At 29.3% G+C, this 26,024-nt stretch overlaps 1 protein-coding gene and 1 long non-coding RNA gene across 11 annotated transcripts; both read right to left on the bottom strand.

The window, feature by feature from the left end:
- Positions 1-2,486: 2,486 nt before the first annotated feature.
- Positions 2,487-12,090, bottom strand: LOC111295005 (peptidyl-tRNA hydrolase, mitochondrial). 10 transcript variants are annotated; one of them, XR_016327501.1, is made up of 11 exons: positions 11,861-12,084; positions 7,945-8,075; positions 7,772-7,856; positions 7,602-7,669; positions 6,367-6,417; positions 6,168-6,241; positions 4,932-4,990; positions 4,764-4,840; positions 3,009-3,336; positions 2,840-2,920; positions 2,487-2,754 (listed from the first exon to the last, which is right to left on the bottom strand). XR_016327501.1 is itself a non-coding variant. In XM_089743449.1 (10 exons), the coding sequence occupies exons 2-9, from the start codon at positions 8,041-8,043 to the stop codon at positions 3,691-3,693; spliced, it is 564 nt and encodes a 187-aa protein (XP_089599575.1). In that variant the 5' UTR covers positions 8,044-8,075; positions 11,861-12,084; the 3' UTR covers positions 2,950-3,336; positions 3,675-3,690. The 10 variants fall into 10 exon arrangements, 5 of the variants coding, with proteins under 5 accessions (XP_089599575.1, XP_022744075.2, XP_089599573.1 ...); XR_016327498.1 differs by lacking the exons at positions 2,487-2,754; positions 2,840-2,920 and adding exons at positions 4,054-4,442; positions 8,394-8,466 and having other exon boundaries at positions 2,950-3,336; positions 11,866-11,990; XR_016327497.1 differs by lacking the exons at positions 2,487-2,754; positions 2,840-2,920 and adding exons at positions 4,054-4,442; positions 8,394-8,466 and having other exon boundaries at positions 2,950-3,336; positions 11,861-11,990.
- A 5,842-nt stretch (positions 12,091-17,932) lies between these two features.
- Positions 17,933-18,433, bottom strand: LOC149515023 (uncharacterized). The gene is made up of 2 exons (XR_016327236.1): positions 18,286-18,433; positions 17,933-18,200 (listed from the first exon to the last, which is right to left on the bottom strand). It is a non-coding gene; the product is annotated as an uncharacterized LOC149515023 (long non-coding RNA).
- Between the last annotated feature and the right edge of the window lie 7,591 nt (positions 18,434-26,024).

The raw sequence follows: 26,024 nt of genomic DNA on the forward strand, positions 1-26,024 counted from the left end.
CTTTTTTAGAACTAATATATATATATATATATATGTATATACATAAAATTTTGTTTATTAACTTTTCAAATTTTTATTATTTATTATTTTTTGCATTTTTAGTAGGAGAAAAAGGACTTTTATTTTATTGAAAATGTTTTATAAATACTCCGATGTTGATAGTATTTAAAAAATACTTTTTCACGTAAAGATTTTGTATGAATCACTATATAGATTTTCTTAGAATCTCATCATTGGATAAAATTTCCTTTACCTCTTTTATTATTATTAATTTTAGTTAAACTTTTTTTATTTTATAGAAAAATAATGAAAATTTTTATTATTATTTTATTTTTTTTTTTCATTTTTCATTTTATTTTTAAAGAAAAATTTTATTTTAATTTTTCAATGTAACTTAAAATTATAAAAAATTTAAACTTTATTTTTATATATAAAAAATATTTTGGAACATTAAAAAAATAATAATAATATAATAATAAGATAAAAAAATACAAAAAAAAATCGAACCAATCAATAGTCTATAAAGGCTCGTGAGCGATTCAATAGTCTCGAGTGATTTTCTGTGGTTCAAGCTGGTTCAGATCCGGTCCAATATCAGTTCAATCAAATTGATCAAAGTCTAATCAACTACAACATTTTCAAGTCGGGTTGGGTATCAGCTTAATGTGGATCATTCCCTTCTCAAAACAGTGTCATTTTATTTGTCTTTTTTTTTTAGCTATAAAACTAGCCTTTTTTTTTTCAAAACATTTCCCCTTTTCTATTAAAAAAAAAAACTTAAGCTCTTTGAAAGCTCGTCAAAAAAACCTCAAGACCCAAATTCTAGCTAATAAATGTTGCGTTTTGTTGGTTGCCGTCGTTGATGCCATTCACTTCCATCAGTTGTCGAAAAACTCAAGAAAAAAAACCAAAAAATTATTTTCAATATCCTTTACACTGTCTTGAGCCCCATTTCATGAAAAACTCTTTCCAAAAGCCCAACCCAACCTAGCTTTCAAAGTTTTAGCCAAAAGCTTTTTTTTTTTTGTTTTCTAGTTTGTTTTATTTTTTGTTTGATCTTGGTGCTAGTTCCCTGTTCTAGGGGATATGGGTTTTGATTTTGTTTTTTTTTTTTTAAGGATTAAGAACAATTTTTTTGGGCTATTTCTTTTTGCAAAGGTTCTACTTGTTTTACTTCCTCCATTTTTTTTTTTTTGTATTTAAGTCTAAATTTATAGAGCTAGGAAGAAAGATTTATCAAATTTTGAGGCATTTTAAAAAAGTCACTGATAGCCTCTATGCTGTCAAGGTGGCTACCGTGTTTGAGGTTGAAATTTTTGTCTAGTTTCCAAGCATTTTCACCTTATTTTAGCCTAAATCCATATTTCTACCATGGATGGTGATGGCAAACATAGCCAAATATAGTAAGGTGTATTTAGAAAGAGGAGTGGTAGGGTGTAACTAAAAAGGGGAGATTGCGGGTAAGGGGTAGGGTGGCTGCCAAGGACAGGCTCGTGGGTTACTAGTGCCGTGCACAGCACCCATAATCACAGACTCCCTCTTTTTTTAATTAATTAATTGATTTTTTTATTTTTATTTTGCTTCTTTTAATTAAGCCTAGGCCTTTACCTGGACTTAACCTGCAACTTTGGGCCAAAGATAAATTTTGGCTTTAAACTCAACTTACATAAATTTTGGATTTAAAATTCGATTGAAATTGAGGTTTCTTTCAAATAATTCAAACAAAACTAAATATCTACAATATTTTTTAATTTTTATGAATTCTAAAATATAATCCAATTTTAAAATGATAATTTCACTTATACCAATTGAATAATTCACTTTTTTGATTCAAACAAAAATGATTATACAATATATTTTTTATCTTATTATGATAATCAAATTTGAATACGAAGATAAATAAGGTATTAATTATATAATGTTATAAATAATTTAAAATTTATTTTCAATAACTTTATATGGTAAATAAAATTTGATATAAATCATATGATAAGTTAATAATCACTTCATTTATAATTAAATCATATACTTTTTATAAAATTGTTACATTTTTCCATGCAAAAATTGTTAAATATGAATATTTCATTATCATTTTAAAAATAACTAGTGTGAGAGCTCCACTTCGCTTAATGTGTTAAATTATTTTATAATATTTTATTTATCTAAAATAATTTAATATAAACTTAATATTGTTAATTGTAGAAAGGTCTATTAAAATAATTGACAACAAAATGTTGGTTAATATAAAACTAAATAGAAAATGTTAAATTTTTTGGAGAAAAGAAAAATAGACCTAATTTGTTATTAGGCAGATCTTGATTTGAAAGTTTGCATTAGATAAATCCAGCTTTTGCCAAGCTTGAAATACCCAACTCCTTTAGCAACAATGATTAGAACAAAAAAAAAGTTACTCTACCAACATTATGGCCAAGAATATGAAATCATATTCTCACCTTGAATTGATGGAAAATTAGAGCCTTTTGGTGTGATGTCATCAAATGCAAGTTCAATAATATTCTCAAGATAAACTTTTGACACTGTATTCTTGCAAGCAACAAAAAGGCATTCAAGTATAAATTTTCTCATTTTATATTGCTAATTAGATGCTTATTTCCTAATGCCCACATACTGCCAAACATTAGACTAATAAGTAAGGCTTCTATCCCTCCAAAGAACACTGTTTGCAGACACTAACCACCGAACAAACCCATGACATGTACATAAATTGCTAGGTTGAGCATCAGCCTCAATAACCTGGAAAAGATTCAGAATTTGAGCAATAGGCTAAAAGTTCTCATAATCTGCAAGTGTAAATGTTCCACCATATTAGTGAGAATACCTTAAAAACTTGAAGGGCTATGGATGCCTGCATCTGAACTTGATCAACAACTACAAGAATTAAAACTGTCCCTAGATGAACCTGTAGAACTGTAAAAACTACAAATATAGTAGGCTAAAATAGTGTGTCTGTTTCTTACTTTGAACTAAACCACAGACAGAATTATTACCAGATATATGAGAAAGCTACTGCTGTCTGTTAATCTGCTATGTCAAAACAAGAATATGCTGCAAACTTCACTCCATTTCTGTTTTGAAGCTAAGAAAAAATAGAATACTTTCAAAATTGTCTCAAAATCTACAGGGCTCCCTATATGAGAATAATGTAAAGACATGTTTATACGGATGATCCCATCCCAACATTCTTCAGATTGGCATGTTTTGCAATCTTATATGCTTGTACTTTTGTGCGGTGTTGAAGCATCTTGCACTCTCTGTCAACCCTTTAGATAAAACAAGCTTCAATCCATCAACTCCCTCTTGCAAAGCCGTATCAATCTTGTCCAGTCCAACAACAAAAGATTAAAAATAAATAGTAATTAGGCAACGAAAATAATGCCCAAAAGTCTACTACCACATCTTCCTCTCACACCACCTAAATAGATGCTCTGATTCACTTCCTAACAGATATGTTTGAGTTCAAAAGCATTGTTGCAAGTTCAGTTTTAAATTTTAAACCATGTCTTTTTTGTAAAAGCAACATTTAAAAAAGCCGGGTATGAAATTAAAGATGAAAAGGTCAAGCAATAACAGGTTGAACAACTTACAAGAGGTTATAATAAAATACTAAAGGCCAGAAAGAACAAAACAGATAATTTGCAACAACAGATACACACCTAGGATCATGTAAATCTAAAACATTAGAATCCCTGTGTGCATGTCTGACCGGTTTCTTCCCCTAGTCTACATGGCAATAAAGAAGGCATGCTTCACATTCACAATTAGAGCGGGAAAAAACACTGGAATATCAATATGTATTAGTGTTGTCGAGAGCGCAAGGTGCACTCTAAGCATTAGGACCCTTGTATTGCCTGACACGTAAGGCACAAAAAAGGTGTTTGCCCACATGAAGTGACTAATTTTAGAAGATAATTAATATATACAGGACAAAGAAAACCGTATGTATTCTGTCTAATAAGCTAAAAATATGAGTTTGTTAATAAACATTAAAGAGTTTTCTCCATTAAACTTCAATCGAGAGTGATTTTTTCGCACCTTTCGCATGGAAAAATGCACCAAGGCACAAAAGGCATGCCTCTGATAAAAGATGTCTCGCCTGAAGGGAAGCAAGGCACTATCTATTTTCTTTCTCTCTTTTCATTTGTTTTCTGGCAACCAACTTTCGGCTTATATGGGTCCCACAACATTGAATCAGTGGCCCTAATACCCTGCCAGTTTCATCCAGCATTGACAGCCAAGACTAGATCCAAAACCAACCTGCTAGGGCAAAAAATGTCCTCAACATGCCGGATTAGGTTAGCTGGCGCTAGATTAAATACAAAGCAGGCTGGCCACAAAGCCTTGATTTTGACATATTTGGCCAAGCCGCTGCCATCTGAGATCTGGCCAGTTAGATAAGTCTGGCAGTGGTGAGCTACTGGGAACTAGGAATAAGAAAAGAAAGGGATAAAAGAGAGGAAAACAGAAATAATGTTTTTTAATTTTAATTCATTGTCTGCTTGGACATTTAATTTATTCATAATTATTTAACTTAATATTTTGCCAACTAAAATTTTTAAGCGAATATTCCATATCCGGTAACTCTCATTGCTCGATTGGACTAAATTTAGACAATTATATTTTTGGGTAAAGTTTCTAATACAAAATCAGGTATTATACCAATACTTTTAAGAACAAGATGTGGATTCCTTAAGATAATAAGTTAATTATGGCCAAACAAGATCAAGCAGAATGTTAAATCTTACTCGTTCTCGAGCCGATGCATTAAACTTTTGCAGCAAGAATGCCTTAGGATCCATCTGACCTGTCAGCCTACCAATACCTAACAAACAAATCATAATGATTAAGCTCCTACTCAATCAAGAAATAGAGCAGCTAGGAAAAAAATACATAATATTAGATTTCAAACCAACCAATTCGTAGCCGTACAAACTCTCTGTTTCCCCGAAAATGATAGATTATACTCTTCAGCCTAGTAAAAATAAGCAATAGTGAAATAGTTTCTGAAAAAAAAAAAGGAACAAAAACAGAAAATATGTAATTAAATAACCAAGAATAACCCACATATTGGAAACTAAGAGACCTTGAACATACACCAATATGGTGACTTCCACATGCAGAAATTTATTTCTCTTTCCCCTTCTACTTTTCTTTCCTTGAACAAGACATAGTTTTTCCCTTCATATTCACTAGAATATTGTTCTAGTATCCAAGAATATTTTGTTCATGTAGGGAATTAAGATACGTCTATTTACTTGGCAATTAAAATCTAGCTGCTTCGACTAATACCCAACACATCTAGAATGTTCAGATACCTTGAAGATAATAAACCAGTTGAAAAACTAGAATGTTTAGATTCACTAGCAAACTCAATCAAGATCGTTACAGTGAGTGTTAGAAACAGATCTTTAAGACTCATATTAATAAGTGGCAAAATCAAAATAATGCATGCAAAGTTCAGCCACAGTGGTGTCAATAACCATCAACACAAACACATGTTTGATCATTGTTGCAAATGACAAGCATTATTTCATTTAAAAAGAAATATATTGTTTTTGCAGCACTAATTTAGGTCCAATAGCACAAAAATCTCAGTAGTAATCAATTTAGGAATTACAAAAATAGCTCAAACAGAATTTAGACACTAAGTGTCTGGTGCTGAGAACAGGGCAGAACTTGACTGCCAAGCAGCTTGTTACTGTCTAGCTACCCTATAGTTTTTTGGAGGAGATAGTTGAAACCCACAAGACCAACACTAAACTTGGGCATAGAATAGATTGATGGCAAAGACCTACGATCAAAACTAATTACCACAAAAGAGAGAACTACTTTAACAAATGACCTTTGAGGGCTTTTTCACTTCATATAGTTCACTTAATGATAACCACACACATCAACTTCTTTGCCCCCTTTTGTTCCTTTCTTTCAACCACTTTTGTGCACACATCAGCTTTTTTGCCCCCTATTGTTCCTTTCTTTCAACCACTTGTTTAGGGAAGCAAATGTTTAACAAAAATTAGTATAGTTGAAACTTGTTCATGCAGCAACAAAGCATTTTGTAAACGATAAGAAGAGAACTCAAGAAATTCAATGTAACTTTATACATAATGTTTTCTTCAGGCAAAGTATATAATATTCCTCGTTCATACCCATTATGGCTCCCATGACCTCCTTTGTCTTGAAGACGAAGCACTCCGCACGGTAAGTCCATGTCATCATGAAACTACAACAGGAAAGCATAACACGAGCAACCATAAGATGTTATCAATTATCTTTTGTGATACACAAAACTGTAATGTACTATCAAAATCTAAGATAGACATGAATGCCAGGCAATGGAAAAATTACCACAATTACTCGATTAAGCGATAGCTTGTAGTAAGCTGCAAGGGGTCCAGTCTGCAATTAAATGGCAAAAAAGAAAGTTATTCTAAGTATGATGCCCTTTAATGAAATTTCACACATCTATCATCAATTTACAGTTGCAACTTTTTTACCACAAAATAATGACACTTATCCTCCAAAGAAAAGATACATAACTGATCTACCAATATCCTCACCACACTAACTTAACAAGTTTCCGCAACTAATACAGATTTACAAGAAAAAGAGGAGATTTCAGTTCCCCCAACATTGCCACCATCCACCCACCCACCCTTTTTCTTTTCTTTCTAAATAACTAAGCCCATAAAATCACATTCTTTACTTTAAATGTTTAACCCATAAAAGTTGACATCAGTTTTAGAAAGAGATGAATCGTTGTTAGCCATTTCAAACTTAACTTTTAACAGTATCTGCTAACTGTTAACATCAGTAATTTTATTGCTCGTCAAGCATTGAAGTGATGCTCACTTATTCAACAACATAACGGAATAACTTTCATGCTTCCAAATAAGATCTTACTAGGTGAATTATTTGTAATTTCCCCAAACTCAATGATAATAATAATTAAAAAAAAAAGACACACATAAAAGGTCTAATGGCATAGTGATGCACCAAATAAGCCATGAATGCCACAGCTCAAAATAAGGGAGCTCCTCCTTAGAAAAAAAAAATAACAACATGATTGCCAAGATATAAGCTACAGATCCATCAAACATTAGATATCAGTGAAAGGCTGAAAATAGCCAAATACTTTTTGAAATTTTCATGCAAAGTTGAATGCCAAATATGCCAAATGAACCAAACAACAAGCCTCCTGTCTCTATAGTAAATAAAGATTGTAACACTCAGATGTTATCCATTAAAAAAATCAAAAGGCGAAAAAATATAAGTAATTCAAGCTATCAATCAAAACAATGGAAAATAAGACTGTTGGTTGAAGGCATTTTTATAAGTTATGAGCAGTAGATTATCCTTGATTCCGGCCCCGTTTTATAAGTTACAAACCATTTTTATTGGTTTAAGGCATTTTTTATTGTTTCTTCACATTATGAAAGAAAAAAAAAAGTAAATTAACAGTACCAAATAAATTTATTCATTATTAAATGGTTCTACAGTATGATTTCAAGAAATGAATAATTGCATGAATTGAAAAGCTTTAAATATGCCAAACTAAGAAATATTGTGTCCAAATCACTCACAGATTCCCCACTCAAGTTCATGTAAGTCTGAGGCTTTGCAAGAAGAATGGGTGCATCACCCACAAAACCTGAAAGAATAAGGTCATTACAGAGCAATGAGATTCCACATACATAAAAGTATAGAAAAATCTTTTCTTTTCTTTAAAAAAAAAATGAAGAAGATGACAGGCCTTGTCCAAAGATAGCCTTGCAGTGAAGGGTATTCATTTCAATTCCTTGAGCTTCAACAAATGTGTCAATCATCTCCAAACCCACCTGCTTCAAGTAATTTGGGGAGTTAAATCTTGTTAACAATGTTAAAGAAACAGGATTATGAAATACCAGGTATGCTAATGTGCCATACATTATGTCTAGTTCCTTTATATTTATCGCCAGGGTTGCCTAAGCCCACAAACAGCCAAGGTCGTGGGGCACCACTATAAAAGCAACGCCTAGTAATCATCCTCTGTTCAGTTCATGGAAATGGAAATTACCCTGCCAAAAAGAAGAAACTCTGCAGCTTGTTTAGATGAACAAGAGAAATATACGGGAAAATCAATGAAATTCAACTCAATCATCTAACCAGCCAACCATCATCCCTTGCAACTCATACAATCAAATCAAACCCCAAACTCAATCATAATCTCCCTCAACAGTTAATGAACAAATTAAATCTATAACAAACAAAGATTAAAAGGATAAATAAACGTTTTGGGTGCATTTTTTTCAAATAATTTGAAAGGGGAAAAGGGGGAAGAGTGCAGAAGAGAAATAGCAACAGCGGTATTGGAAATGAGAGAATAAGTGAAATACCAGTAATGCAGTCCACTAATTTAAAACATTTGCAAGCCTTAAACTTTCACAGATAGAGAAGAAGAGATCGATACTGAAATAAGAAATAAAAAGTAAAACAAGGAAAAAGGAGAGAAAAGAGAGTGGCCGGCATAAAAAGCCATCCCCACGTGAAAGCAATAGTGAGTTAGAGGAAAAAAGGGTGAAACAAATTGTATCCCAAAAAAATGAGTTGAAACAAATCTGAAACAAAGTAATGTTGGAGTATTTAGTTACCGATAATTCTATATTATTTAGAGTTGTGATTGAGTTGAGTGGTCAAACACTGCAAAGCACAAGCTCGAGCTTGTCTGAAAACTCACAGTTTAAAGCTCTACTCGAAGTCGATTATCATTTTTCTTGCTCAAGTTTGACATGAGATATAAATCAAGGTATTTGAGCGCACTCATTAAGGTCACAACTTAGTAAAATCTACAAGATTTTGATCATTATGCTCAATATCAAGCTCAATTAGTCATACTTGAGTTCCAGCTGCAGCTTGAATTGAGAGCTTTCACAAATACAAATATTGTATTAATTTAGATCTAATAGATAATGATATTTTTCAAGGTAACATCATAACAAAATAAAAAATACACAATCAAATCTAAAATTTTCAAAACACAAAAAATTAATGTCCCAATCTAATTAACTAAATGCAACAATAATGAGCAACATCTAGTTCAAATTATGAAAGTTACAAATTAAAGTTTTTATCCAGTAAGTCCAAATACTTATACACCACCAAATGCCTTCCATGTATATGTCACATAAATATGTTTTTAGATGCATTATTGCCCCCACATTATTTTGCACCAAACCAACAAGAACAAAAATAATTAATAAGCTAAGAAACTCAAGTATAATCAATATAACCCTAAAAATATAATTAAGATGAAACTTGAAAATAATAGAGCATCCTTAAACATCAAGAAATATAATAATCATGCAAAATTTACATATTGGAACACAATGAAAATAATAAGATGTTTAAAATAAAACCATTAGGATATGAGGTGCTCAAAAATTCAAGTTTGCATTTCCTTAACATTAGATAAAAGGTGCCACAAGGGAGACTACTATTATTTTAAAGTGTTGTGACTAAAAAAGAGCAGATCCATTAGGAAAGGCTAAATGTTCAATTTAGGACAAAATATTTAGTTTGTTGCTCACATCAAGAGCAAACTTATTTTTCGCTTCAAATCAAGATTCTAATTTTTCAGAATTTGACAAATAAGGAATTTTTTGGATAGAAATTAGCAATGAATGACAAATCCTATTAAAATGTGTGAAAAAGTTGAAATAATAGGATGACAAGTAATTTTTAGTCACGAGCAATCACATGTGGCAAAATTAATTTTTTAAATATAATAATTATTTTTCATTTTTCTAATTGGGACAATGGTTTTAAAAAAATGAAAACCGGGCAAGGGTGAGCAATCAATCACTGTGACTTGGACTATAATTTTCAATTTGATGGAAGTGGAAATAAGAGAGATCCAAGCTTGATTAAGCTCAAGCAAAATCCAAATCCTCCTATGTCTTTCTAGGTAAACAACCAAGTAAATTTCACAAAAACCTCTCCTTATTATTGGAGGAGAGCATAACCAAAAAATAAACAAACCATGGGATTTAAGGAAAATAAAGATATTTAAAATTTTTAGCCAAGGCAATAAGGATGGGAAGAAGGGAAGATTTGAAGTTAGGGATTTTGAAGGGGAAGAGCTTGGAGGTGGGTGGGAGCAGAAAATGGAACCCTTGGAAAAGGTAGAGGTTAGGGCTTGAAAGTGGTCCCCATGCATGTGTTTAAGAAGTAAGTTTGGTTGCTCATCCCTCAATACATATTTTATTTAAAACTTTCGGCAGAAAAAGCAATGGCAGTTCAAAGATTCGAAGATTTTTGGTCTTGGAGATTTAAGTTTTTGACAAAGGTTTGGGGATTTTGCTTTGGTAAGGAAAATGATATTTTTTAAAAAATTTTGAAAAAAAATTAAAGAAAATGAAGTGGCTGAAATATGAAGAACAAGATGACCAAATTTCAGAGGAATTTAGAGCAAACCTTGAAAACTAGAAGAACCAGTTAAACAAATACTTTTTGCTTGTATTTTCTTTTTGATTAAATTTCTTAATTTTTAATTTATTTTTTATTAAAAAGTCAAAGTATTTTCCACGTAAGATAACACTTTGGGCACTGGCATCCATGGTCACAAGTTCTGTTGGCATTATTAAAGATAAAGGCGAGTGTTGTTCATAACTCCATTTTCATTCAAAAAAATCTTGATATGTAAGTTAAGAATAAATTAAAATCCTAATTTGGAACAAATAATAGGTTTGATCCTAATGTGAGCAATAGATCAATCGTTTAGTATTAAACTGAGCATTTAGCCATTAGGAAATGGCTAGGACCATAAGACAAGATGGTGCCTGGCTAACAATCTAAGTAATCCATTCAACTATGAGTTAATAGAGCGCAGTTTTAGAAATCAATATTTTTTTTCTGAATGTTAATTATTGGGTGCGGAGAAAGATAAAATAGCTTTCAACTATTGTTTAATACATGAAAATTAGGTCCCTAAGTAAAGACAGGCACCATTAACACAAGACACTGCCTGATTAACAACATGATGTAATCTGTATAGTTTCTCAGCTAAAAGTTTCAATTTTCAGCCCAGTAAGTTCAAAGTTCAAAACCCTTTCTGTGTTACATCTTCTAAAATATAACATTTTCATTCTTCTTCATTATCCTGCAACTGGTTTTCACTGTAATGCTTCAGTTCATTCTTCTTCTTTTTTTTTCAGAATCTTTCTTGTTGGATTTTTCTCTTTTTTGTCAGTAATTTTTTAACTTATCTATTAGCAATGAAAATGCTTCAATGCATTTGGCTTTTAGCTTGCACACAGATTGCTTTCCATTTGCTCTGTTTCATTTTTTCTTTTAGTTTTTTATCATTTTTATGATCTTAATCTTCACAGTTTCATTCCATTTATCGATTTATCCAACTAAAAAACATATCTTCTATTTCTCCTGAGAAACATTCACAGTTTTACACTACCAAAAATGTTAGCTTACTTACCATTATAATTCTTTTAACTATCTAGGTACTCAAAAATACCCAAGCTGGGAGTTCTACTGTTAAGCTGCTTAGCAGCTGTTACAGAATCAACCTATGTAAAATATAAAGACCCAAAACCACTGGTGGGTGTTAGAATCAAAGACTTAATGAGTAGATGACTTTAGCTGAAAAGATTGGACAAATAACTCAGATCGAACACAGTGTAGTAAACCCTAATTTTCCTTTCCATTTCACATATTTTCATGAAAATATCAAAACAGCTATGAAAGTTAATCAAATAAAAATTAAACAAAAAATGGTGATTACAGTGGTTTTTCCTACGATAGCAGCGATTTCGTGAAAGCAAACAAGGATACTCGTAAGAGAGAGAAAAACCTGACCAAATGTGAAGCACGTTAGAGAAAGGAGAGACAGTTGTGATGGAGCAGTGATGGAAAGTGGAAGACAGCTGTGATGGGTGAAAAGAGAGTGCAAAAGGGAGTCGTGAGGAATTGATGAAGGCAAGAAAGGAAGGTGATAAGGAGTGGCTAACTGTGGCTGGGTGCGCCTAGAGGTTGCAAACGAAGGGGGTTTGGCGCAATTTGGATTACGTTGTTTTCGAATCCAGGTTATATCAAAAGAAAGAGAATTTAATACTCTTTTCAACAGTGTAAATTTGTCCAATAAATTTAAGTATTAGAAAATTCATAAGGTTAAAAATCAGACAACGCCAAATATTAAAATAAAATTTTCTCAAATGATTTCAAAATCAACTTTAATATATAAATATCACATCAATTCCGATATGCCCCAAAAAACACTTTTGAAAATCTATGTTGCTTAGTTGAAAAATTTATGGCTTACACTCATCTCAAATTCTCTTCGTATAAACCTAAAAAATTCTTGAAAAAAAAAATTATTAATAGCACCAAGATTGTGAAATCATAATTTTCATTTTTCAAGAACAAACCATTTTAGTCAAAAGAAGTATTTAATCAATGCAAATTAGGCCTTCAATGTTAATTTAAGCTATAGATCATATATTATATTTTACTTCAAGTAATTCAAAGATGGAACCATAAAGCTAAGGATGAATGCACATCAAACTTTTAAGCCATGTAACTTTAAAAAGCTTAAGGAAGACATCAAGTATATATACGTATAAATTTTAATACAAAAGAATAAATATATTAACATAAATTATAGGCTATAATCATTTTTTACTTTAAAAAAAAAGCACCATAAGAAATTCATTAAGTCAAGCTTTAAACATATGAGTTTTAAGTATAAAACTTTCAAATATAAAAACCAAATTAAAATAATAATCATATAAGCATGGAACTTAACCTAGACGTTAGATGAATCATATAAATATTTTTTCATTAAGCTTAAAATTTCATAATAAGTGCCTAAACTGAAAATTCAATCTTGAATCAATATTTAAGCATAAAGATAAAGCATATTTTAAGATTATTTTCAAGACCAATAATGTGATCTTTCACCAAGAATGATTCTATTTATATAAGCATATGATCACCTAAAAAAGAATTTTAAAAAATCTCAAGTTTGGAGAAAGATTGATCCAAGTATTTCAAAGTAAATGTCCCATTTTTTAAAGAAAAAATTTAAAAATACGTTAACACCAAGATAACATTTAAAATAATAATCAAATAAATATTCATAATGGCCATACCTTTTATCCTCAAAATATCATAAAACAAATGCAAATTCAATTCATAAAAGAAATAAACAAAATTTTCATGATCAAAGTCAACAAAAAGTCAAGAAGGTGCAAGATTATTTCCATAGACATGCCAACGTTGGATCCATCCCCATTTGAAATTGGAGTTTTTTATTTGGCAATAGTAGCCATGGGGCTATTGATCTGCCCTTAAGAGGATTGATCATTCAAGGGTTTTCAAGTTATTTTTGCTTATGTTTGCAAATGGATGAATCCTATTATTGAGGGGATCAATCTCTTTTTTGTCAGCAGTAATAAAATAGTGGAAATTTAATAGTATATTACATCTATGCTTTCTATATTAAAAGCATCTCTAAGAGTTTAGGAAGTTAATAGTTGTCATGATTTATGTGTTTTATGAGTTTTGAGGTATGAGGGTGGATCTATGTTTGACAGCCGCTATCTTTTTGGATGTGGTGGGTTTTGAAGTTTGCGGTGTCATATTTATTGTTTAGTTATTATTTATTAAGGTTACAAGAATTATTGCCAGAAAATGCCCCAAAAGCATGCATAAATTGTGTTACATCCTGGTTATCTTAAGACCAGTGTGAATTTTTAATTTTTCAAACAGGACTAATGAAACTAGAAGAAGGGGTTAAAGGGTATGTTAACTGTGCTCTTATACCTAAAGGAGACCCAACAGGAGTTACTTTGGTTGGGCCTAAGTGACAGAATTTTGACTCAAATGGTCAGTTTTGGGGTCATGGACGAACATATATCCTTAATTACTTTATCTAAATGTGTGCCAGATTCATAAGTAACAATTCCTATTGTAACCTAATTCTTGGACACACGTTAAGCAAAAAAGTGTGGAGTAATAAACAGTAACTTTTATAGTTGATTTTCTATTATGTTATAGATTTGGATAGGATTTATTTTTTGTTTTGTTTGAAAGGGTTGACGGTGAGTATTATCAATACCAACATTTAAGTTCATAGTCACTTTTAACTGATATTGTACGAAACCTTTCTTGGAGAGCGGGAAAGTGAAGCCAATAATTGATCCCAAAGGCATTTTCCCTTTCTTTAAAACTGTCTAAGCACTTTTCCATGTTGAAACTAGAAGAGTTATAGGAAACCGGTCATATATCCAATCTTATGAGACAAAAAATCCGTGTAAAGTAGTAATATAAGCCAGTTAATGTATTTGATTTTCAATTACAAATTTTAACTTTGGTTATATTAATATATGAAATAACAAAAAAAAATTTAATAAATTAAATAATTCCCTCCATATCCTTAACAGGAAGGTGCCGAGCATGTAAAGTGTCTATGGTTGATTTTATATAATGGTTAGATATTCTTTTGTGTAATTTAGATTTTCCTCAATTTATGTTATTTAAAAAACACAAATAATGGAATTTAAAATGTTTAAATCCTATCATACAATCCATAACATAAATCTCTCTTTAATTTTATAATGTAACTAGTATCTTGTGCATGAACAAAGAAGGAGGTCCTTTGCCCCTTTGAAAACCTCCTCATATTTCAATAACTTAATGCCTGACATAATGCAAAGTAGTGCAAAAGAAATGTCAAGTAAAACTGATAAAAGCCAACCTGGTAACCACATAGGCCTTTCATTTCAAAACAAAAAGCAAAATGGTTGCTAAACCTCGATTAATATTTACTTAAACCTAGCAAAGCACCTACTGCCTCAAACAGAAAACTAAACACAGGTTCATGGGCAGATGTCGTTGGAGGTAATTGACCCACCAACTTCAAAAACTATATTTCCCAAGTTAAATTTTACAAGAATACCATAGTATTAATTTCCCAATTGAGCCAATTAATAGCATATTTCACTTTAAAAACAAATTCTGAATTCCTTGTTAATGGTCATAACTCATAAGTTACAAAAGTTTTCAAGCAATGGCTTTTTCATTGCACTAAGAAATTGAAATTAGTCGCATATGGAATACTTTATCTACACATAGTTTTCAGCTTACATTAAGTTATAAAAGGTTTAGTTAGTCACCTCTAACTGTGCTAATAAAATTCACTTTAAAAACTAACAGAAATGAACCCTCTAAGGATTCTTCATTTTCAGATGACCATCTCATATTCTACACCTAAAACTTAAATTAATTTGTTCATAATTTCTTCTCAATTTCTCATCTCCACTAAATTTCTCCTCAGAATCTTCACAGTTATATAAATTTCCAAGAAAGTCGAAAATAAACAAAAAGAACACTACCGAAACAATTACTAATTCTATCAACAAAGAAAAATTAGGGGGAAAAAACCTTCATGATTTATCATTAAAAAGATTCGACCAAAGATAAAAAGAAATCAAAATACCTCAAACACGGAACTGTAAGTTCGCTGTGGTACTTTTTCAAATCACGAGAAAGCAAAGCAAATTCAAGCTGTTCTTCTATTCAACTCAGTCCTCACGCTTCACTACCAGCAAAAAAAACCTACGAAAAAGATAACAAATTCAAACAAAAATCTAAACCGCATAAAAATTTAAAAGATAAAAAAAAAAAAAAACACGAAGGGAGGAGAAATTGACCAGTGAAATGAAGAACGAGAAAAAGGTTAGAATTGAAGGGAATTGGAGAGGTAGTGAAGAGGGTGGAAGGGTAAAGTCGGTAGATCACAGAAAGTTCCAGAGACTTCAGGAGCAGGCAAAGAAGGAAAGTTGTACCCTTTTAGGGTTTGGAAGGGGACGAACGACGAAGACTAACAAAAATCTTCTCCTATTTTTTTAACCACTTTCAGGCTTTGGGTGCAGTTTCTCCGTGTCTCGTGGTGTTTTATCACTTCATTTGTTTTTTTTTTTTTCAATTCCTTCGGGGAGTCCAAGAGCGAGGCTTGGGTGTTTCCACACCCTTGCCGGATGTTTTGTCTCAACTCTGAACGCAGTCGAAAAGATGCGGGCCCCCAATTTTTTTTTCATTTTAATCTATGTTTTTAGCTTCATTTTTTTAAATATATAATACAAAAAAATTTTGTTGCTTGAATGAATGTGATGCAAATGTAGTAATTTTTTGTCAAATAATTTATCATGTATTTTATACAAAATGATAAATTTAATTACTATAAATTTATTTATATAAATCATATTTGTCGTAAAAATTTTTGGATTAGTAGATAAATTTAAAAACAAATAGATCTGTCATTAATATTTTTTATTTAAATGTAATTGATCACCTATTAAAATTTATTTTTTAATAAAATTTTAAAATTAATTAAAATTTATTAAAAATATAATTTTGGATTTGTAAAAATAGTTTAGATTCAAGAATCGATTATGCATGAAAAAAATTATCACTTCCATAATATTTCTTAAAAATAGTACTAATTAATTATATGCTAGGGGATATGGGTTTTGATTTTGTTTTTTTTTTTTTTAAGGATTAAGAACAATTTTTTTGGGCTATTTTTTTTTGCAAAGGTTCTACTTGTTTTACTTCCTCCATTTTTTTTTTTTTTTTGTATTTAAGTCTAAATTTATAGAGCTAGGAAGAGAGATTTATCAAATTTTGAGGCATTTTCAAAAAGTCACTGATAGCCTCTATGCTGTCAAGGTGGCTACCGTGTTTGAGGTTAAAATTTTTGTCTAGTTTCCAAACATTTTCACCTTATTTTAGCCTAAATCCATATTTCTACCATGGATGGTGATGGCAAACATAGCCAAATATGGTAAGGTGTATTTAGAAAGAGGAGTGGTAGGGTGTAACTAGAAATGGGAGATTGCGGGTAAGGGGTAGGGTGGCTGCCAAGGACGGGCTCGTGGGTTACTAGTGCTTTGCACAGCACCCATAGTCACAGACTCCCTCTTTTTTTAATTAATTAATTGATTTTTTTATTTTTATTTTGCTTCTTTTAATTAAGCCTAGGCCTTTGGACTTAGCCTGCAACTTTGGGCCAAAGATAAACTTGGGCTTTAAACTCATCTTACATAAATTTTGGACTTAGAATTCGATTGAAATTGAGGTCTCTTTCAAATAATTCAAACAAAACTAAATATCTACAATATTTTTTAATTTTTATGAATTCTAAAATATAATCCAATTTTAAAATGATAATTTCACTTATACCAACTGAATAATTCACTTTTTTGATTCAAACAAAAATGATTACACAATATATTTTTTATCATATTATGGTAATCAAATTTGAATACGAAGATAAATAAGGTATTAATTATATAATGTTATAAATAATTTAAAATTTATTTTCAATAACTTTATATGGTAAATAAAATTTGATATAAATCATATGATAAGTTAATAATCACTTCATTTATAATTAAATCATATACTTTTTATAAAATTGTTACATTTTTCCATGCAAAAATTGTCAAATATGAATATTTCATTATCATTTTAAAAATAACTAGTGTGAGAGCTCAGCTTCGCTTAATGTGTTAAATTATTTTATAATATTTTATTTATCTAAAATAATTTAATATAAACTTAATATTGTTAATTGTAGAAAGGTCTATTAAAATAATTGACAACAAAATGTTGGTTAATATAAAACTAAATAGAAAATGTTAAATTTTTTGGAGAAAAGAAAAATAGGCCTAAATTGTTATTAAGCAGATCTTGATTTGAAAGTTTGCTTTAGATAAATCCAGCTTTTGCCAAGCTTGAAATACCCAACTCCTTTAGCAACAATGATTAGAACAAAAAAAAAAGTTACTCTACCAACATTATGGCCAAGAATATGAAATCATATTCTCACCTTGAGTTGATGGAAAATTAGAGCCTTTTGGTGTGATGTCATCAAATGCAAGTTCAATAATATTCTCAAGATAAACTTTTGACACTGTATTCTTGCAAGCAACAAAAAGGCATTCAAGTATAAATTTTCTCATTTTATATTGCTAATTAGATGCTTATTTCCTAATGCCCACATACTGCCAAACATTAGACTAATAAGTAAGGCTTCTATCCCTCCAAAGAACACTGTTTGCAGACACTAACCACCGAACAAACCCATGACATGTACATAAATTGCTAGGTTGAGCATCAGCCTCAATAACCTGGAAAAGATTCAGAATTTGAGCAATAGGCTAAAAGTTCTCATAATCTGCAAGTGTAAATGTTCCACCATATTAGTGAGAATACCTTAAAAACTTGAAGGGCTATGGATGCCTGCATCTGAGCTTGATCAACAACTACAAGAATTAAAACTTTCCCTAGGTGAACCTGGAGAACTGTAAAAACTACAAATATAGTAGGCTAAAATAGTGTGTCTGTTTCTTACTTTGAACTAAACCACGACAGAATTATTACGAGATATATGAGAAAGCTACTGTTGTCCGTTATTCTGCTATGTCAAAACAAGAATATGCTGCAAACTTCACTCCATTTCTGTTTTGAAGCTAAGAAAAATAGAATACTTTCAAAATTGTCTCAAAATCTACAGGGCTCCCTATATGAGAGTAATGTAAAGACATGTTTATACGGATGATCCCATCCCAACATTCTTCAGATTGGCATGTTTTGCAATCTTATATGCTTGTACTTTTGTGCGGTGTTGAAGCATCTTGCACTCTCTGTCAACCCTTTAGATAAAATAAGCTTCAATCCATCAACTCCCTCTTGCAAAGCCGTATCAATCTTGTCCAGTCCAACAACAAAATATTAAAAATAAATAGTAATTAGGCAATGAAAATAATGCTCAAAAGTCTATTACCACATCTTCCTCTCACACCACCTAAATAGATGCTCTGCCATTTATTCACTTCCTAACAGATATGTTTGAGTTCAAAAGCATTGTTACAAGTTCAGTTTTAAATTTTAAACCATGTCTCTTTTGTAAAAGCAACATTTAAAAAAGCCGGGTATGAAATTAAAGATGAAAAGGTCAAGCAATAACAAGTTGAACAACTTAAAAGAGGTTATAATAAAATACTAAAGGCCAGAAAGAACAAAACAGATAATTTGCAACAACAGATACACACTAGGATCATGTAAATCTAAAACATTAGAATCCCTGTGTGCATGTCTGACCGGTTGAATCAGTTGAATCAATTATAAGCAAAAATTGAATTTAAAATGTCAAAAAACAAACAACACATAGAACTAAACAAATCAAAATATAAAATTAAAAAAAAAACACATGTTATAGTTCATACTAACCTGAAAATATAATATCCAAATAGCTTGAAAAAATCCTATGTCAAAAAAAAATTAATCAAACAATTTCATTCAAATAACATGCAAAATAAAATACTCATAAAAAGATATAAATCATGCACTAGAAAACTATGTTTCTATAAAGAACAATTTGATTTTCATCCAACATCAAAGCATGCAAAGATAAATTATAAAATAAAAAATACATTGACAACAACATGCAACCTTGAAAACCACATAACCTAAACCCCATTTAACATAAAAATGTGTAACATCAAAATCATCTTAAAAAAACAAAAAAAAAGACACATTTAATTAAACAATAAAAAAAATAAAGCAAAAAAAAAGGAAAGAAAAAAAAAACCCAATAGTCACAAACTAGAAAAGGCTCTATTTCACTTGTAAGTTACACTCTTTGAAGTAGTTCTCAAACAACAATGAGAATGCAAAAATGAAAACTTCAAAATTTAAACATAAACATATTTGTTGAAGTGAAAACACACTTTTCAAAATAAAATAATATAAGAAGACACCTATAAATAGGGAAGAACCTTTTGCTTTTTGGTGCGAATAAAAGATCCTACTTAGCCTTACCAAAACGGTAAAATATTATAAAACAAAAAAAAAATGACACATGGTAAGCAAAGATCCATTAAGGGATCCTTTTTATATAGGGTATATTGATTGGTTTCATTATTATAAAGTCACATTAAAATTGGCTTGATCCTGAACAATTATTTACAGTTTATTTTTATTAGAAACTTGCTGGTTATGTTTGGGATCAATTCTTTCCTTTTATGTAAGGATGAGGTCTTTTTTTAAGTTGTTGCTAGAACCTATACAAAAAATAAAGATTATCAAGATTATACAATTTGAACATTTATAATGAGCATGCATATATATATATATATCCATTGTTATAGAAACAATGTACCACAAGTTATGTTTCATTGAGAAATAAGCTCTCTGCCTAACTTCCCTTTTTAAGTTCTTGTACATCACATTAAACTTTGGGCATTATAAATTTGAAAATTCAATAACTGTGAGCATTACTTTAAAGAATTATTGTTTTATTGAATACTAATACAGCTAGAAAAGACCATGTCTCAGTTAATAAAATGATGATAATTTGAGTTAATAACATTAAACTTAATGGGGATTTCAAGGTAAGTTTTACAAGGTTTCTAACTTTAATTATTTAATTATATGGTTGTAAATTCATTATTTATCTACCTATTATATTTAAAAGAAATTATTTGCTTGAACAGTCCAAATAAAATACAAAAAGGTTTGATTTGTCAAAAGGATGTGGGAATATTAACTTTGCTATTTCAAAGTTGATTAAACCAATTCATATTTGTGTGTGTGTATATGGATAAAAGAAATAGTTAAAACAATGGCAATACATAATAGGTTAGTGGGCTTTTTTATGTTTGATCATTTGACTACATAATCATAATCAAGAATCATCCCTAATACAGAAATCACATGCAGTCACTGTTAGTTATACTATGTCCCTTTGTTATGACTTTTTATTGATCCTATCATTTGGGTCATGATAATCACTTGATAATTCATTTACACGTTTGAGGTTGCCCGTATGGCTCCTATTTGGTGCATGGTACACTAAACCCTTATACTATATATTATCTATGTCAAAATATCTATATGTGAAGTCTAATTATTGGTGGAATATGATAGTAATAGTAAAAGAAAATTATAAGAATAAAGAGTGAGAAGAATTATTTATTTGTGAAAAAAAGCATCTAAGTAGGATAGAAGAAATTTTTTTTCAACATTAACAAAACTTACACATTATTAGATATAATATAATAGTACACAACATTGCAACAAATTAGACAAAGAAAGATAGAACTTAACAACCAAACATTATAGCTTACCTAAGCAAATTCAAACTATATAAAAATACATTTCCATGGTTTTTCCTAAGGTTCAGAAACTTAAAATGTCAGCATATCACGGCTTCAAATATATAGCAAAAGTACCTAAATGCATCATAGACATTTTTTTTAATAAAAGGATATACATTTTCATAAAAACATAATATAAAAAAATACAACAATTTGAACATACCCTTCTTTTTTCCCCTTTGAGATCAACATATCTAGGAGTATCATTAACACTCCGCATCATTGGGATAATGCCATTAGAGGTATAATTTATTCAACGAATATAATTGCCTATGACCCAAATATTGTGAACTGAGACACCTATCCCTTTCTAATCGATTTGTTGATAACAACACACTCATTCAAATAATCATATATTTATAGTTATCAGAATCGAATCAAACATTAAACCGTTCAGGGTTTCAAATCATCGGGTTAATGGTTCAAATACTGAGTCAATTATCGATTTAATAAAAAAGTTTTGAAATATAAATATTTTAAAAATTAAAAAATCAAACTTTTAACTCAAGTTATAATTTAATGATTTAACCATAAAATTATAAATTTTAAGTTATATCATAAACTACAAATTTTAAAATATAAAATTCACAAAACAATTAATTGCTAGTTAGAAATAAAATTACTTAAAATTTTATTAAAATCATATTTTATATTTTAATAGTTAAAAATAATATTTATATTTTAATAAATATAAGAAATAATAACTAATAAATAATTATTAATAATAATTATTATTTATATTTATTAAAATATAAATATTATTTATTAATATATAATAATTAATCTTTATGTAATAAAAAAGAAATATCTATATATAAAATTAATAAAAAAGAAATATGATAAATAATAACTAATAAATAATTATAAATAATAATTATTATTTATATTTATTAAAATATAAATATTATTTATTAATATATAATAAATAATCTTTATGTAATAAAAAAGAAATATTTATATTTATATGAAAATTAATAAAAAAGAAATTAAATCATTTTTATATGTTTTATATTAATGTAGATTTTTTATTAATTTTACATATATAGTCATTTTATTTTATTAATTTTTTCGATCATGGTCAAATAATTAATCATTTTTATTAATGTTTTATTTTTTATTAATTTTATATGTTATTATTTTTACTATTATTTGTAATTATGGTATTAATTAATAAAAGTTTTTGTTAGATTTTTTTTAAATTACTTATTTTTATACATATGTAAATTTTTTTACAATATTATTATCCACATGTCTTAAAATATGCCAACATATCATTGATATAAGCATACAAGGACTTTGATGATAGGGAATAAGAGTTGAGATGGCTTATTTAGATGAAATAATAATATAATGACTTACTTAGATTATTTTTGAATGCTTGAAGAATTTTTTTTTTCATATTTTACCTAAACTTATTAGTTGGTATTGAACTAGTTTGGTTAAAAAAATTGCTTGATTTACTAGTTTATTATATAAACTGCAGGTTCATAACGGTTTAAAATAATTTAATTGTAAAATTGATCTAATATAGTATTAGATCAATTTCAAAACTGGTTCACCAGTGCTACTAGTCGGACCGACGGTCCGGTCCAATTTTAATAATTATGCTTATATTCCTTTAATACTATCATATTTCATGCACACCAAGATGTAATTGGTCAGCTGCCAGAATACTTCCAAAGCATTATACATGTAAGCAAAAGAATTTAATAAACAATGGCATTAGAGTTTAGGAACTTAATCTTATGTTTGTACATAGAACATTTTTGAGGCCTTGGAGTTCTAGCATTGAAAAGTGTGGGAAAAGCATGAGTGAACTATCTTTGAGACATCATAAGTTTTTATAATGAATCATAGTCATCCTTACGAATTTCAGCAACAACTGTCATTAACATGTGGTTAGGCTTTTTTATAACATTCCTTTAAACTTTCCCAAAGTAGGATCTTTTAAGAGTTTTGAAGCCAAAGTAATCATAGTCAAAGTCTGAATCATATATGATCTCACTATCCAACATAACAACATTATGAAACCAAAACAATTACATAAAATGAATTAATACATATAAAACTTATTAAAGGCAAAAGGAATTTTAAAACATGTGCAAAGAAAGATTACAACTACTAATAACTAAAAAAAGGCATTAAAAGTGAAAAAAATAACAAAACAAATCAAACAACCAAAAAACAAATTGCTACATAGCTATATTTAAAGATTAGGGGATAGTATGGATTTTGTAAAGCCATGATATTTACAATTTGCATAGCCAGATATCAAATGTCATAAGCGAGACAACACATGATATTGACATTACAATTGGATCAATTCCATTTCCAAAATTTTAGTTCTATAACCATGCTAGAAATTTGAAAAATACCTACACAATTTTGACATTAATTAACAAAAGGAAATTAAACAATAGGTTAGCGATAATGATTACCATATTTCAAAATAAAAAATTTAACAAATATAAACGGCAGTAACCAAAATTTAAATGTAGTAAAAAAAAAAATAAAAATGATCATATTACCTTTATGATGATCTCACAAACATCATTAGTGATAAAAAAAAACCTTTGATTTGGATATTTCATTAAAATGATTATACGTTATTTTAATCCTACATTTATAAATCACATATTCTCTAAATGTCAATTTTCTCTTTCCTAACAAAGATGTTCAATTATCTAAAAGCAAAAACTTTAGGACAAACGACCTTTATATTCTAAAAAATATTGCCTGGAGCGTAAAACCCATATAAACAATGCAAAACAAGATCATTAACAAATACCCATATCCACAAAAATGCAAATTTTAAAGAAAAAAAAGAATTAGACCTATTTAGAACCGGTAATCTTTTCTTTTTTAGTGAAGTAATAGCTCCGAACTTTGTATACATCAATAAACAATAATAAACAAAGAACATAATCAATAATAACCTAAGTTACCCAACATAAAACTTACTTTTATTACGTAACCTTAAATTTCCAAGTTGTGGATTTTTTTAAAATTATAAATTAAAATCCAATTTATTTCACAATTTTCTATTTTCGTCACAAAAAAAAAATTCCCAAAAATATAAGTAAACAAAAACAAGACAACTGAAAACAAATTTCAAATAGAAATATAATTAATAATGTAATAAAAACAATAACAAACCAATCAATGGTACCATAAATAGTGAAATCCAAAATACCAAGTTCTGTCTATAATACATTGCTATTGGATTATGATTCCATCTTACATTGTAAGCTTTTCCAATAGTAATTTAAATAGCATTTGAACTAAAAAAAGCCACATTTCATGATTCATAACTACCTATATTTCTTACCTAAAGCTATATATTCAAACTAAATCAATTAAAAGCAAGGAAAATGAAAAAAATTAAATTTCTTACCCAAAGTTACATATTTAAACTAAATTAATTAAAGGCAAGAAAAAAAACTACCCATTAAAAATCTTGCTAAAGTACCTCAAACCTTGCATCAATAATAGCCTATTTAACCAACCTTTTAAGTTTTAAAATAGGCTCTATTTCCCTAAACATTTTCAAAGAAAACTTGTATTCTAGCTGTTTGTTTATAATCCTGAAACCCAAACAAATTTCTCACTTTGATTTTAAAAAGAAAAAATATTTTATATAAAAACTTTACTATTGGCCTTAGATTTAGCAACAACCTTCATTTGATGTTTTAGCATTATATAAGTCACTATAAAAATTAACTTTGGTTTTGAGTTGGATTTAGGTTCAAATTTGGACTCTCGCCTCCACCACAATTCCCTTCACTTTTCCACCTAACACCTCATTACTTTATACTTCTAACCACCAATAGCACCACTATCGCAATAATTGAACCTAGCGTTTCTCCTCCACCCAAAGTGTATATTTACAATCCATGATTGACCTAACCCCATATGTCAAAGATGAAAAAATGAGCTTCAGGGAAAGATTAAGTAAAAAAAGATTACGTTAAAAGTGAAAAAAAAAAGAACAAAATGGAAAATGAAAGAGATATAAAGAAATAAAGAGGTGAAGCAAAGAGTGCCAGTAAAGAGAGTAAGAAAAAAAATCTCTTTTTCCTTAATTTTCTTGATCCTCTATTTCTTTCTCCTTTTACAATTTTTTTAACCTTATCCTTTTATTTTTTCAGACCCTTCATTTTTTTCAACTTTATCCCTTTGTCTTTCTAGACTTTTTCTTTCTCTTTCTCATCAGTTAAATAACTTAAATAAATAACAAAAATACTTTCAAGTCCCTTAATGGATAGATATCACACAAGAGAAAGATTGGAGACAAAATTATAAGGTAGTAAGATTTTTCTCACAATAACTTTCAAATCATTATTATTTCCAAACCTAAGTTGTCTATAGATTGCAATAAAAATCAGTTAGGGATAGTGTTAAGTTGTTTTATAGAATTTATAGATCTTCAAGTTGTGGTACAAAACTATAAATTGTTTGTTAGCTCAAAGCATTAAATAAACAAAGAGAGAATGTAAATTGATTAACTAAAAATTTTGACAATTTGATTACCAAATTAAACAATGATCATAAATATGGATTTTTAGGCAAACAAATACAATATATATGTACAGTAAAATAACTTGAAAAATAAAAAAGTAGAGATTGAGAATCAAATATAAAAAATTATAAAGGCTCGATCATTTCACAAGGCACCTATGTCATTTCTTTTTGCCTCATTTATCAAGGAGCTTAATTCATTATATAAATATTGAATGTTATAACTAACCCTTCTAAAGCTTGATACAATCAACACATATAACTCTCAAGGGTTAC

This window comes from Durio zibethinus, chromosome 14 (assembly GCF_047325235.1).
Source record: "Durio zibethinus cultivar Kanyao isolate XHJ-2024 chromosome 14, ASM4732523v1, whole genome shotgun sequence".
NCBI lineage: Eukaryota > Viridiplantae > Streptophyta > Magnoliopsida > Malvales > Malvaceae > Durio > Durio zibethinus.

Coding starts and splice junctions, on each gene's coding strand:
- LOC111295005 (XM_022888340.2), bottom strand. CDS start 8,043: ATGATTACTAGGCGTTGCTTTTATAGTGGTGCCCCACGACCTTGGCTG. Junction 6,242..6,366: donor CGCTTAATCGAGTAATTGTG/GTAATTTTTCCA, acceptor TTCCTGTTGTAG/TTTCATGATGACATGGACTT. Junction 4,991..6,167: donor GGTCATGGGAGCCATAATGG/GTATGAACGAGG, acceptor TATTTTTACTAG/GCTGAAGAGTATAATCTATC.